Source organism: Buteo buteo, chromosome 2, assembly GCF_964188355.1.
Source record: "Buteo buteo chromosome 2, bButBut1.hap1.1, whole genome shotgun sequence".
In the NCBI taxonomy this organism is placed as follows: Eukaryota; Metazoa; Chordata; class Aves; order Accipitriformes; family Accipitridae; genus Buteo; species Buteo buteo.
This window is the reverse complement of record NC_134172.1, coordinates 48,887,630-48,902,298: the sequence shown is the minus strand read 5'-3', so window position 1 is coordinate 48,902,298 and position 14,669 is coordinate 48,887,630. Positions and strand designations below refer to the sequence as shown.

At 35.7% G+C, this 14,669-nt stretch overlaps 1 protein-coding gene across 10 annotated transcripts in view; it reads left to right on the top strand.

The window, feature by feature from the left end:
- Nucleotides 1–14,669, top strand: part of GOLGA4 (golgin A4) — a 69,742-nt gene that overhangs the window by 37,047 nt on the left and 18,026 nt on the right. For 7 of the 10 annotated variants that reach the window (XR_012653952.1, XM_075053895.1, XM_075053877.1 and 4 more), the window contains 6 exons: nucleotides 1,010–1,188; nucleotides 2,267–2,398; nucleotides 3,408–3,563; nucleotides 4,503–8,794; nucleotides 9,554–9,675; nucleotides 10,716–10,846. Coding sequence is in view for 9 of the 10 variants with exons in the window: in XM_075053895.1 (XP_074909996.1) it covers nucleotides 1,010–1,188; nucleotides 2,267–2,398; nucleotides 3,408–3,563; nucleotides 4,503–8,794; nucleotides 9,554–9,675; nucleotides 10,716–10,846 (5,012 nt within the window). In the remaining variant the exon portion in view is untranslated. The remainder of the gene's footprint in view (nucleotides 1–1,009; nucleotides 1,189–2,266; nucleotides 2,399–3,407; nucleotides 3,564–4,502; nucleotides 8,795–9,553; nucleotides 9,676–10,715; nucleotides 10,847–14,669) is intronic. The other 3 variants (XM_075053885.1, XM_075053914.1, XM_075053903.1) reach the window with 3 other exon arrangements.

Below are 14,669 nucleotides of genomic sequence, written 5' to 3'. Positions count from 1 at the left end.
ATACTTGTATTGAATAATAATAATAATAAAAAACCAGCTCACAACACAGGAATTTATTTGCTTCCTGTGTATATCTAAATGATCATCTATGAAATTAATAAAGTATGTTGGAATACTTCCCCTTAGCATGGGAAGAAGCCATGGAATTATTGCTTCTGATTTGTAAATTAAAATGTGTTTCAGCAGACTTGTGCATCTTATGCAAATGTAAATAAATTTTGTGACTGCAGCTTAAGTGTTCTTTTGAAACATCTTATAGATATTAAGGTTCGCTCCCAGAAGACTTTAATATTTTTTTCTTACATTTTATTTGTGAAGTCTAGAATCGCAGGACAGTCTTCATAACACACAAGAGTCTAGAATCGCAGGACAGTCTTCATAACACACAAGCGTTTTTCCAGTGTCTCTAAATTGCATTGATAGTAGTCTACATTAAAAGTAAATAGTGAAATAAATTAGCAAAGCCATCTGTATGGACTCCACCAAACCCACATTTTGAGAAGATTATCTAGGTTGTACAGTTTGAAATGAACAACTCTTAGGTAAATAAAGTGCCTGGTATTACACTTGTGTTGTATTCAGGAAGAACTCTTTCTTGATTCAGTAAAAACTGACTTGCATAGCAGTCATTCCTGGTTTGTGCTTCTGTCTGCTTGTTTTAGTGGAAGAACAGCTTGTAGAATTGCCTTTTCTTCATGCAGCTTTTTTCCTCTTCTTCAAAGTTACTCAGCACATATAGCCAGAAGAGGAGCAATAGTTTATTTATATGGTTTATGTATTTTATAGTTATTTTAGGGGAAGAAATAGAAGCTACAGAATGTATTGGAAGACATTCACAGCTATTTGTCAGTTCTCTTTCCCTTCTACATAATAAACCCATGTGAATTCTTGATGGATTCCTAAGTTCATTCTTCTGTTACTTGTGTAATTTACAGTTACTGAGAACTCTGTTCTTCTATCAAGGGACATAGATATTTCTTGACTATCATATAATTTTTTTTCTTTGCAGCTTTTGAAGAGCTTGAGAGGGCTCTAAGTATTGCCCAAAAGACAGAGGAAGCCCGGAAAAAATTGCAGGCAGAAATGGATGAAAAAATCAAAGCAGTAGAAAAGGCAAGTGAGGAAGAGAGGGTAAATCTTCAACGGGAGTTAACCAGAGTGAAACAAGAGGTGGTTGAGATTATGAAGGTAAAAGCTGAAACTCACCCTGTATTATTGGCTTTTAATCTAATCATTCAATTACAATTAAATTATAGTTGTAAAATACATTAGTATATCATAACTTTGTTATAAAATTTTTGCTATTTAATAAATTCTGTAAAAATTCATTTCTGGGATTAAAGATTTACTTAGGACAAAATAGAAAACTCCCCATATAGATTTTTTTTTTTTTTCCTCTAGCAGTTTAAAATCAGTACGTTAGAGGCATGTAAAAATGAACAGTATTACGCTTTGTTTCACAGTATTTAATAAAATCATTTACTAGAAGTACACTTGAGACTTTAAAGGGAGTCAAGAAGAAGTTAATGGCAGTCAGGTCACACATCTCCACCAGGATTTTGGGTTTTAATACTAAGTACTTTTAATGATTATCCTAGCCCAGTATGTGTAAGCATTTAAGAACTTGTTGCCAAACTGTTTGCTAGTTAAGAATTGCTAAGATTTGCTTCATCTGTCGTATTCAGGTAGGAATTGCAGAACTGCACTTGCCTTGCAAAGCTGTACATTTCAATACCTTTAAATTGCAGTTCTTGTGTTGACATTTGTTATGTTATTTATTTTTCTAAGAGAATACACTGATGCTTTAGGGGGTGACTGACTTGCGTTACATTATTCTTAAATAAAGCATGTATGTAGGTTGTAGATAGCTGTCTACGTAGAGTATCACCACTCGACTTTCTGGCTCATGAAATAACAAGAATACAGGGAAAGCCACAGACAAGTTCCTTTTCCAATTTATTATCACATTTGAACTGAAATTGAAAACATTAAGTTCACCTTGGTAGAAGAGTCTTTAAGAAATGTGGTGTTTCTTTTAGTGGAACTGGGAAAGACTTGAGAAGAAGATAGATAACTTCAGGCTTGAAAATAAGAACTGTCAGGGCTTAATATTAAGCGCTCCAAGTGATTGTTACTTATTCAAAGGGAGCAAAGAGACGGTTCTGGTTTCCTCTCTCTGTTGTACTGCTTTTCTTACTAAGAAATAATAAAAAGTGTTTTGTTATTTAATATTTTGAAATTAGTTTCTTCCAACTTTGATACACAGAAGTCTTCAGAGGAGCGTGTTGCTGAACTAGAAAAATTCCATAAAAAAGAAATGGCTACCAAAGATCAGGAGCTAAATCAGAGATTACAGGCCCAAGAAAAGGCATTCCAGGAGAAGATGAAGGCAGCTCTTGTATGTATCCCTAAAATGTGTAGAAAGACATTTCTCCAAGTGTGAGGTGGGACTAGAAGTCTTAATCTGACCCTGTTACACAGTGAGAGTCCTTCTGCACTCAAAGATATGAGTGTCCTCCAAAAGTCAAAGAGCTCAGCATCTTCAGCAACATGAAAGGAAAGCAGATGCAATGATCCAGACTGAATAATCATAGTGAGCAGTGATAGTGATTAATTAACAGCTGCTTCTTGTGGGAAAGACTTCTTTTTTTTTTTTTTTTTTTTTAAAAACTTTTTGTTAGACTTCTGTTTTTCAATTTCTTCCTCTGGATCATTGGCAATTAGCCACAGCAACTAAAGTAAAAGAATGAGGCTGTTACTTGAAAAGTGTTGGTATCATTCTGTCTGTATTGTGTTACATGAACAGGGTTAACTATTCATAGTGTTTGACCTCAGAAAAGAGGTTTTTTTTCTAGGTCAGGCTGGGAGGACTCAACGGAATTCTTTGCTGTCTTTCATAAGCTCCACTTTAGATAATCACATAATTTTACCTAACAAATAGTAGGTTCTTTTTTGTGCTTCTCCATGGTGTTGGTGACTAGGACTGTAGGACTTTGACAGTCCCTTCTTGACTGTATTATTCTACCTGTTTCTCAGGTTGTTTTTTTAATTATAAGGAATAGAAGCTTAAAAATACATTAGCAGTGGAATCAAGTAAGGACAGACCTTTGTTCCTCTAAGGTGTTAATCTCAATTAATTGTGGTAAACACATAAAAATGAAAGGCTGGATTGCATTATGTTCTTCATACAAAGGGAAGTAGAAGACAAATGGTTCCCAAGAAGAGAAAATGGAAGTGATTTATAACAATTTTGTTTTCACAGATGAAATACAAACTGCGTGTGTAGGAAATACAGGTGATTAGTGTATGACTCCTACTAACCAGTTTGTAAATGTCTTAGTATACTGTTTTGAAGGTGTGATGACTATATTTATAGCTTATTGTTTTAATCATAATTTTTAATACAGGAAAAAAATCAGAGTGAGTGTTTAAAAACCCTTCAAGAACAAGAGCAGCAAGAATCCCTAGCCTTAGAAGAATTAGAGCTGCAGAAGAAAGCGATACAGGCAGAGTGTGACAAGAAAGTTCAGAAGATGCATCAAGAAGTAGAGACTTTTAGAACTGTGAGTAAAGATTCCAAAAGGGTAAACGTTTACAAGAGTTCCTTTCAGTATCTATTTAACTGTGACAGGTTTACAAATACTGTGGATTTATTTTGATCGGGTTGGTTTAATCTCTCAATGCTTCTTGTAGCGGCAGAAATGTAATGTATTGCTATGGTATGCTGCAGTGCCTAGTTTTTTACAAGATTAGATGGCAAAATATAGAAATACATTCACGTGATATCATGGTGTGGGATATGAATTTTTGTATCCATCTACATAATTTTTATGTATGTTATACAGGAGAGTTAAACTTTAAACTGTTTAACTTCTGGGTACTGCTACCTTATAAACACTTAGAAGGATACTTGAGTAAGTAAAAAATTTGCTTAAATTTTTGAAGTGTCCTTTGCTTTCCGTAATGGGTAAGATTATATATTCTGCTGATGCAAGTTTGTACATTATTCCACCACTCCCAAATATTAGTTTGGAAGTTTTGCCTATAGAAGCATTTTAACTTTACAGTAGCATGTCTATGAGTGGTGGAATAAAGATAAATCAGTAAATATTTACAAAGCTCCGTAATACTTGTGTAGACTCCTGATATCTTTCATCTTATGTACTGGTGCTTTAGGTTAATAAGAAAATGTGAACATGTGTCTCATAAATATCATGTGAATTATTTTATTTGAATTAGATACAATAAAAACTTGGAAAGAATTTAACTATTTTCACTGGAGTGAAATAGAAAAATTTTGTTAAATAACTAGCTCACCCTAATGGAAGCAAAGTTGAGGACAAACTAGATGAACAAAAGGCTATATAAAAAGTTGATATTAACTAAAAATAAGGGAATAAGTGATTTGTGGTTATGTGAACCTGGTGAGATTTTTTTAGAATTTAATCAACTTGTTAACTTTTGAATATTCATATTCTTTATAAAACTGTATTCTCTAACAGAGGATTCTTGAACTGGAAAGCTCTCTTGCAAAGTATTCACAAGATGACAGAAAGCAATCAGAGGAATTAAGTATTCTGATGGAGTCTGAAAAAAAGCAGCACAATAAGGAAATCAATGATATAGTTGAAAAACACAAGAAAGAATTGGAGAACATGAAACAGCAGCAGGAAAAGCTTTGGACAGAAAAACTTCAAATCTTAAAGCAACAACAAGAAACTGAAATGGAAAAAATGAGAGAGAAACAAGAACAAGAGATAGATACAATTTTGAAAGAGAAAGAAACAGTTTTCCGTGCACACATAGAAGAGATGAATGAAAAAACATTAGAAAAACTTGATGTGAAACAAACAGAATTAGAAGCACTGTCTTCTGAGCTATCAGAAGCACTAAAAATACGTCAGGATTTAGAACTAGAGCTCTCAGAATTGAGTAGTAAAGTGTGTGAAACAAAGCAAGAATTGGAAGGAAAGTTGGAAGAAGAGAGGAAACGGCACAACGAAGAGGTTGAAATGATGTTAAAACAGCATGAAATGTCCATTCAAGGTGTTGAGAAGGTACTCAAAGAGGAACTCAACAAACTCAAGCAATCATTGGAGGAGAAAGACAGACATATGGAGGTACTAAAAGCACATGAACAGAAACTAAAGGAATCTGCAGAAAGATCTGAAGCTGAACTTGTCCAAGTGTCCGCAAAGCTAGAGGAGCTTTCAGAGTCTCATCAGAGTACTTCTAATGAGCAGGCAAAGATTTATAAAGAGGAATCAGCAAAGCTGCAGCAAAAGCTGACAGATCTTGAAGGTGAAAAATTGCAACTTGGTGAGCAGCTCCAAAGAACTGAATCCCAGCTGAATGAAGTCAAGAACGAGTTAGAGGTGTACATCTCTCAGGTACGTGACCTGAAGCAGCATTTGCAAGAGCAAAGCAATGAAAATGCACAAAAAGTAACCTCTCTAACACAACAATATGAAGGTCAACTGAAGGATCTACAAAGAGAGGCTGATGAAACAAAGAGAAGTCTAACCGAGAAGGAAAATGAAATTGAACACGTGAAGGTACAGAACAAGCAAGTGGAAGAGCTTAAACAGAAACTGTTAGCTGCAGAGGAGAGAATTAGTGCTTTACAAGGAGAGTATGAAAGTAAACTGAAACATCAGGAGAACAAAATGGAGAAAATTAAACAGAAATCAAAAGATATGCAGGAAACTTTCAAAAAGAAACTTGCTGAGCAGGAAGCTAAACTAAAAAAAGAGCTTGAAAACAAGCAGTTGGAGTTCAGTCAGAAAGAGAGCGAATTCAATGCTAAAATGTTGGAAATGGCACGTGCCAGCTCAGCTGGAATCAATGATGCTGTGTCAAAACTGGAATCCAATCAGAAAGAGCAACTAGAGAGTCTTGCTGAAGCTCATAGGAAGGAGCTGGAAGAAACTACCCAGAGCTGGGAAAAGAAACTCAATCAGCAGGTTGAAGAGCTCCAGGAAAAACATGAAATGGAACTGCAAGTGAAAGAGCAGGAAGTTGGAGACCTGAAACAGGAACTTGCCACCTTCAGTGCTGAGAAGGAAGGCTCCAGAATGGAAATAACCCAACTGAAGGAAGAACAGGTGAAAAGGGAGGAGTCCCTGAAGGAATTGCAAGAACAACTAAGGCAGTCAGTGGCTAAGGTGAACGCTTTGTCAGATAGGGAAAGTGACCTGAAAACACAGTTGAAAAAATTGGAAAGTGATCTTAATCAGTCCCTGAAAGAGCAGTCAGGACTTCAGGAACAGCTCAGTAAACAGAAAGCAGTTGAAGAAAAGGACAAAGCCAAAATTACTGAGCTAGCTGATACACTGAAAACATTTGAAGAGAAGCTCCAAACTGTGCAGTCTTCTCAGTATAAAGATCATGAAAATTATGAGAAAAAAATAGAGGCAATTCAGCTAAAAGAAACTGAGTTTAAAAGACAATCAGGAGAACTTGCAGCCCAGTTAGATGCTTACTGGAAGAATGCTGAAGCTTTACTGCAAACAAAAAGCAATGAATTAATTGAAAAATGCAATGAAAAAATTGACATAGTAACATGCAAAATCGCAGATTGCGAGCGCCGAACTGCAAAAGTTAAAGAAGCAGTATTAATTAAGACAAGTAAGATTCCTGAACTAGAAGCTCAGCTTAGAGAAGTAACAGAGCATCATTCTGCTGCAAGTACTTCTTTGCAAAAGTCAATGCAACAGCTGCAAGAGAAGGACAATTTAATTATGTCCATGAGAGCTGACATCGAAGGACTTGTAACAGAAAAGGAACAATTGCAGAAGGAGGGAGGGCATCAACAGCAAGCAGCATCAGAAAAAGAAACATGCATAACACAGCTGAGGAAAGAGTTATCTGAAAATATCAATGCTGTCACCTCAATGAGGGAGGAACTCCAGGAAAAAGAATCTGAGATCTCTGTTCTGAACAAAACAATTAATGACCTTAATGTTAGACTTGAAAGCACAATAAGTTTAACGGAGAAGGAAGCAGCCATGTCTCTGTTAAGCAAGCAACATCAAGAGGATCGGTTGCAGTTGTTAAACCAGGTACAGGAGTTATCGTCCAGAGTTGAGATGCTGAGTCAAGAAAAAGCATCAGCTCTTGAGCAGGTAGATCATTGCACGGCCAAGCTGTCAGAGTGGAAGATGAAAGCACAAACCAGGTTTACACAAAATCATGATACTATTAAAGATTTGCAGAGCAAACTTGAATTAAGCAATACTGAAGCCAATCAAAAAGATGAAGAGCTAAATAAACTGAAGGAGCAGCTGGCTAAACAAAGCAAGAGTCTCGATAGTTTAAAAAGTGAATTGGAACAAAAGCAAAACAGGAGGGAAAAGGAAGAAAATGAGTTAATGGCAAAGTTAAAAAAACAGGCAGCAAGAATTGCTGAACTAGAAGAACGCATTGCTCAGAAAACTTCAGAAAATGATTCCTTGGTGGAGGAACTTAAAAAGTATAATGAACAAAAAGAGACAGAGCAAAAAGAGATAGCTTGGCAACTCCAGCAGGCAGAAAAGGTAGCTTTTGAAAAGGACGGTAGATTTAAGGAGGCTGAAGAAAAAGTGCTTAATCTTGAGAAGCAATTAGGTTCACTGAAAGCTGAATTTGAAGAAAGGGAGAGGGAATTTGATCAAATGAAGTCATCGATACTTAAAAGCAAAGAGGAAGAACTGAAAGAAATAGAAGAGAGACTGAATGCAGAGAACAGCACTAAGCTGGCAGATCTGAAAAAGAAGGCAGAGCAAAAAATTGGTTCTATTAAAAAGCAATTGATGTCTCAGATAGAAGAAAAGGAGCAGCAATGTAAGCAAGATAGAGAAAATCAGTTAAGAGACTTGGAACAAAAAGTGCAGGAGAGAGAGGCCAAAATTGAGTCCTTAGAAGAAAAAATAAAGTCAACGAGAGATTCCACAGAATTAGAGAAAGAAATGCTGCAAAAAGTAGAGAGTGTAAAAGCAGCTGTAGAACAAGAAAAAAATAAAATGCTTGAGAGTGTCCAACAGACATATGAAGAGAAAATGCACATGTTACGGAAGGGCTTAACTGAAAAAGATGAATTGTTGCAAAAGTATGAAAAGGAACAACAAGAGACTAATGACTCTCATCTAGAACTGCAAAAGAAACAGGACGAACTCCTTAAAAAGCTAGAATGTGTTGAGAAGAGCCATCAGGAGGAGCAGAGTAGGACTGAAAGCCTCAGGAAGGAACTTGAGGAGCAAACCAAAAAATACTTATTGTTAGTGGATGAGCATGCTCGTTGTGGTGGTGATTTAGCAAGCAGTAGGGAAGAATTAAAAGCTAAAGAACAAAAACATCTTGATATGGAGAATGTAATTGGAGATTTCCAGAAAAAATTGCAGGAAAAGGAGGTAGTCAGTCAGTCTTTAGAACAGAAGATAAAAGAGTTGGAAAATAATATAGTGAAGGAAAATGAAGTACATAAGATTGAGATGGAAGATACGAGTTTGAGATATGAAGAAAAGCTTAAAAGTTTACAGCAACAGTTGGATGAAAGAAATGAAAGCCTGAAAGCTTTTGAGGAAAATGCTGAAGAGAAAGCTAAATCTGGTTTGGAGCTGCAGAAGTTACTAGGTGATATGCAGAACCAGCAGAAAGACTTGCAGACTAAACTGGAAGAGACTGAAAGGGAGAAACAGAAACTACGCAAAGAAGTGAATAATCTTCAAAAAGACTTACGTACTCTGCGAAAAGAACATCAGCAGGAGCTTGACATAGTAAAGAAGGAGTCCTTAGAAGAAATGGAGCAGAAGATCAGGTAAATTCTTTGTTCCTGGTCTTGTTACCATTTCTTTGCTTTATCTTTAACCACTAAAACCTCAAGAATACTTTTCTAAAGCTCAGTTTGTAACAATGAAATATTGACTGGTATTTTTCTGCCATTTGTCTAAATAGACTAGACGAACAGCAAGAAAAGAACTACTTGAAAGTAGCACTTCATGAACACATAAAACACTATTTGAGTCATCAGTTTAAAAAGTGGTTTGTCTTTTGGCAAACTAATACCACTTTTGATTTGTTTTAGTGATGGTCATTTTCAGCATTGCCAGAATATAAAATATAGTTCTGCTTTCCTCAAACAGGAAATAAAGTTTTAATAAACTTAGTATTGAAAGCTTCATGTTCAAATGATTGCAAGCATTGTTCATATGTACTACACAAAAATGTGGTATACTTCTTAGCACTCCAATCATTTCTCAAGCAAGGAATTCCCTAAAAATTCTGCTTTTATGCAGCACATTCTTTACTTCTAGTTCTTCATCTTCCTCAGCAAAAGCTCCGTATCTTCTGGAAAGGTTCAATTCTGGGTTGTTTTTTAAATGAAACACTACACCTTTCAGATGAATTCAGTAGGAGGGGAACAAAAAGCCTCCCTGAATCCCATAGAACTCATAGAATACAAACCCATCCCATTCTAAAATAGTTTTGGAGAAATTATGAGATCTCCTACCTTGCTAAACTGTTCTCGCACTCTCTTTAAACATTTTATTTCCTCACTGTATTTTTTTTTGTGCAGATGTGAACAAGAAGACATAGAGTTAAAGCACAACTCCACCTTAAAGCAGTTAATGAGAGAGTTCAATACTCAGCTGGCTCAAAAAGAAAGAGAATTGGAAACAGCAGTAAAAGAGACTATCAGTAAGTGAAATACTAATATAGCTGTGATCGGTAACGTAGCCAGAAAACTGAATTTTCAGATGCTCTGAGGAAGGGATTTTACCTGGGACTCTGATAAAGACAACATGTGTTTTATGACTGCCTAGAGAAGTCAGGGAAAGAACTTCTGCTCAGGAAGTAACATATAAATGTTAATTGTAGCACAATTAGAAAAACGCATATGTAGCTGTTCTTCCTTATGCTGCAGGATGGATCTTTGATCTAGCACTCTGTCTGCATCTGTCATGGCAAGAGTTACCCATGATAGCCATAGGTACCTAGCTTTTTATCACGTGTACAAAAGAAAAAAAAGGAGAAGAAGGTTTCAGAGGTGAAAGCACATTGGTAAGTTTTCATTGTAATACTACTTTGGCTTCAGCATTACAAAACCTTAACACTCCGTCGTTGAATATATGGCACTGAAGGGTGCTTTTTACAGAAACTTGGATCCATCTGGGAATCTGAATTGCATTTTCTTAGCTGTGTCTTGCAGACTTCATTCATTGTAACCACTAAGAGGTGTCAACTGGATATGATGTCTGATTGCTATACCGTGTGGTTATAACTACAGTACAGCATATTTCAGCTTCTCTTCTCTGTCCATCTTTTGCCACAATAGTGTAAGTTGGAGGTTAGAGAAGTAAGCAAAAAGAAAGTATCTTTTGACTCCACAGTTACTGGAAGTACCTCTACAAGTGAGGAATTTCTGAAGATCTCCAGATGTTTCAATTGCTTTTCTAGATAGAGTAGGAGGTAGAATTAGTTGATAAATATTGGTTGTGATCTTAACTTTTCTCTAAAAGTTCCAGCATCAGGTAGAAAAAATTACTCTGGATACCGAACTGCAGACAACAAACTTCATACATACTAGGATCAAGTGACGTAATTATCACTGATGGTGTGGAAAAATGAGGTTTCTTGACAAGTTTTCCTTATAGATGCCTTCCACAGTTGACTTTAAGCTTTTTTTTTAATAATGTTTTGACATAATTTAACAAAATAAATATGCTTTTTTTTCATAGGTAAAGCGCAGGAGGTGGAAACTGAATTGATAGAAAATCATCACATAGAGACAACACAGTTGCATAAAAAAATTGCTGAAAAAGATGATGATCTAAAAAGAACTGTGAAAAAATACGAAGAAATCCTTGAGGTATCTTTCTGAAAAGTGATATGAGTACATACATCTCAAAATAACTCTTCCCCTTTTTTCATTGCACAACTAGACAGAAAAACTATAACTCTTTCTAGTAAAGATCTTACTGCTTGAATTATACTTGATGTTGTGGTGACCTAGCTTGCAATTAAAATGTTTTTTTCTGTGTTTTATGAAAATGAAAGAACACAAAAAATTAAGTCCCAGCTCTGCTAATTCAAAAAAAAATCATAAGGTTAGGTCCTTATGTCCTTGAGCAGCTTGTGTTCTAGATTGAAATGAGGAAAGTGAGTGACTTAAATTAAGTTTTGCTAGAGTTGTGGTGGTGACGTGCTGTTTCTTTTAAGGATTTAAATACAGTGTTTATGAGTCAGCTTCACTCTCTAGCTCCTTTCTCTGATGCTCTGTCCAGATTGGTACCATAGCCCTTAAAGTCAGGTTCAGTTCTATGCAGGGCGCAGTCTGTTTGCATAGTTTTTCTGCTAGTAAAGCTTTCATTTTTACTTGTAAATGAACAGTTTGTCTGCATGATATTTGCAGATAGACATAGTTTTGGTCCAGTAATGTTTCAACCAGAAGTTAGTAGCCAACTTCAGTCTAAAGATACTTTACCTTCCCTGGATGCCTCCTGTCTTAGCAAAGTAAATTGTCCCAGCCCCACATGTATGGCAACAAAAGATTAAATGGTTTTCAGTGCTAGACTGTACATCATATTGGGGTGCAGGCTTTAATTTTGCTAATCTTAGTCCTGTTTGCACAAATAATTTAATAAAAAAGAATGTCCCTTGAATAGAGCCAGTAGTAATAACTGTAAGTGAACTTCTATTTGTTTATGCTCAGTTATCAGCCCAAAGAACTATGTACTGAGCATGACTGAGTGTTTAATACTACAGATTTCAATCTTGTAGGCAGGTTGGTGTGTTCCGCTCTGATTTTTGAACTTCTGGCAAGTTGGATGGAGATGACAGGGTTTTAAATTTAGACTCCCTTTCTTTTGTTTCCTAATTTAGAAAAATTGCATGATACAAAACAGTAGAGATTTTTGGGTTTTGTACCACAGGTCTAAATTCTACATTTCTGGAGGATTTATATTTCTCTTACCTGAATGTGCATTGTGTTGCCATTTAGGTCCTTACTTTACAGGCCCAAATAGGTCTGTGATTTGAAGTCATGCAGATGTAATTCCTCTCTGTTTTCTGTACGTATGTCAGAAACATGCATGCTGTATTCAATGTATCATATTGAAGGTTTAGGCTAATTTGACTTCTGTGCAATTGGAGGACATGAACACTGTTGTTATTTTTTTCATCTCATTGATGATGGTAATGACAGTTGCCTGGAACTGCAATAAGCTGTAGTTTGGTATTTTAAATTTCAGAGTACATGTTTCTTTTTTAGGTAATGGTATATGTGTGAGTGTTTTGTTTCTATTATTTTAGGGAAGACAAAAAAAAGTTTAGAGAATTTATTACCTTTTTTCCTGAAAAAGTACTGCAAGCATCTCAAAAGTTAAGAAATATTTATGTTAAATTATGTATGTCATATTCATTGAGATTTCTGGTAGAAATAGGAACATATGCATTAGCAGATGTATAGGTTTTCTCAGTTTAGCCTAATGGTGCCAGTTATTACTCCACTTACACCTGACTTGGCTCATGATAGGGTTGAGAAATTTCACACCAAAACATTTATGCAGAAAGGTTTGTCTCTGTCATAAATGGTAAGAAGAGGAAGCAAAAATAATGCCAATTGCAAGGATGAATTTTGCTCATATAACTTTGTAGCTCTTAGTTGCATTTTAAACATGGTTAATGATGCTAAAAATTAGTCTAACTTGATTTGAGTATATATCCTTAAAGACGAGCAGGAATCATTCAGTCTGTTAAACTTAATATGATTTATTTGTGAAGTGCTTCCCTGGTAATTCTCTTGCTTTATTTGGTGTCTTCTTATCTTTCATAAAAACTTTTATCACATAAGTTTTCATGAAAGTCTCCCTAATTAAAGGATCTGTAAATCAGCATAGCCTGTAGTTTGAGGCCTAAGTATTTTTTTTCTTCAACTAAAGTATATAATTAAAGAAAAATTGAATGTTGTGCTCCAGCTAGCTTATTTTAAGCCTATCTATGAGCTAAAAATAAAATATCTAACTTCAGGTGTGTATTCTTTCATTTGTTGTAATGCTTCCCATGTGAATACAGGATAGGCCTTGTAGTTAAGATTGGGAAATTATTACTTTATTGAAGTCTTAGTATATAACTGTAATTAAATCCAAAGAGCATGCAGTTTATTTTCTGAGTATGCCAGATGCTGCTTAGAATGATAAGTTCTTATTATAAATACAGATTCTGTAGCATGTTGGAACCCCATGTGATCTCTAATTATTTCAAAATTTAAATTATAATCTCTATTCAGGGGTTTATAAAAAATAATGGCTCACAGGTATGTCCCTTTTACAGAAGTGTCACTCATCATTTTGAGTTGAGTTTATTGTATTTCAGCTACCTTCTATGACTAAGAGTGATGTGCATGCAATTTTGATTAATTTTGGTGAACAGTAGTCTAGAAATTGTAAGATTCTATGATTATTGATGTAAAAACCCCTCAAAAAACAGCAAAAAACCACAAAGCAACACCCCCCCACCCCAACCCCTGAAAAAAACACAACCCAAACCAAAAACAAACGAGGGAAAATAGAAGCAAGTGAATATGCCAGGTGTTGAGGCTTTTTAACTAGAGGAGTATAACCAGCTGTTAAGAAATCTTAGAAAAGGTTAATTGTTGATATATTTTTGAGGGTATAGAAAAATCAGGTGAATGAATAAAAAATAACACTCTTTGGATGTCATGATGTTTGAGCAAGGTTTTTATTGAAGATGGATATTCTTAAAACATCTAGGCTGTAAAACTTGGTTGGATACTGCGACTTCCCATTCACTAGCTTTGTGGGGGTGGGAAAGCGCGCTTTGCTTTGTTTCTTTTTGGTGGTGGTTTTTGGGCCAAGGGGCTGCGTGGGGAGGGTGTTTTATTCTTAAGTAGGGTGCAAGTAACACATTAAAAAGTGGCCTTACAAGGAAATAATTATTTTCTTTTAAACTTATGGCATACCCTAAATCTATTAAGCCTGGACCAGCTCTTTAGTTCTGCTCTTACTTTTCCAGTGAATATTCTGTATCAGTATAGTTTGTACTCCTGAGATTTTGAATGGACCAAAATTCTGATCAGCAGTTCTGTTCTTGATAACAGTTGATTAATTGTACTAATCTGATCTGAAGTACTACTGCATAGCAGAGTGGGCAGCTCACTGCCCTGAGTGGTTAGCATGAGTGAAACTGAAGTTTTAGTTTAGTTCAGCAGTGGAAACATGCACTTAGAATCTGAGTGCTGTTTTATAAGCTCCCTAACGTGTTATCTCTCAAAGAGGCCAGAGGGGACACAATTTTTAAAAATACTTATTTTTGTGAAGTGCCGTATAAGTGGATTAACTTGGCTAGGATTTAGGTCATAATGTTTTTCTCCTATAAATGTACTCTTCACAGTCATAAAACATACAGGAAAAGTTCATTTCCTCCCTACCATTCTTGCCACTACTTCTTTCCTCCACACTGCACAATGCCCTCCAAACTCTTGTGAACGGGAAGTTGTTGTTTCTGAAAATATGCTTGAAGCTGCTTTAGGAACATCTTTGTAAGAGTGAGTGAGGAAAGGATTTAAGTCCTTGTCACTTCCAGAGTATAAGAAGTAACTCTGTATCATGTGTCCCTTCCATGAAGGTCATATAAGCAAGCACGATCTCTCCAGTAATACTGGATTACACTTC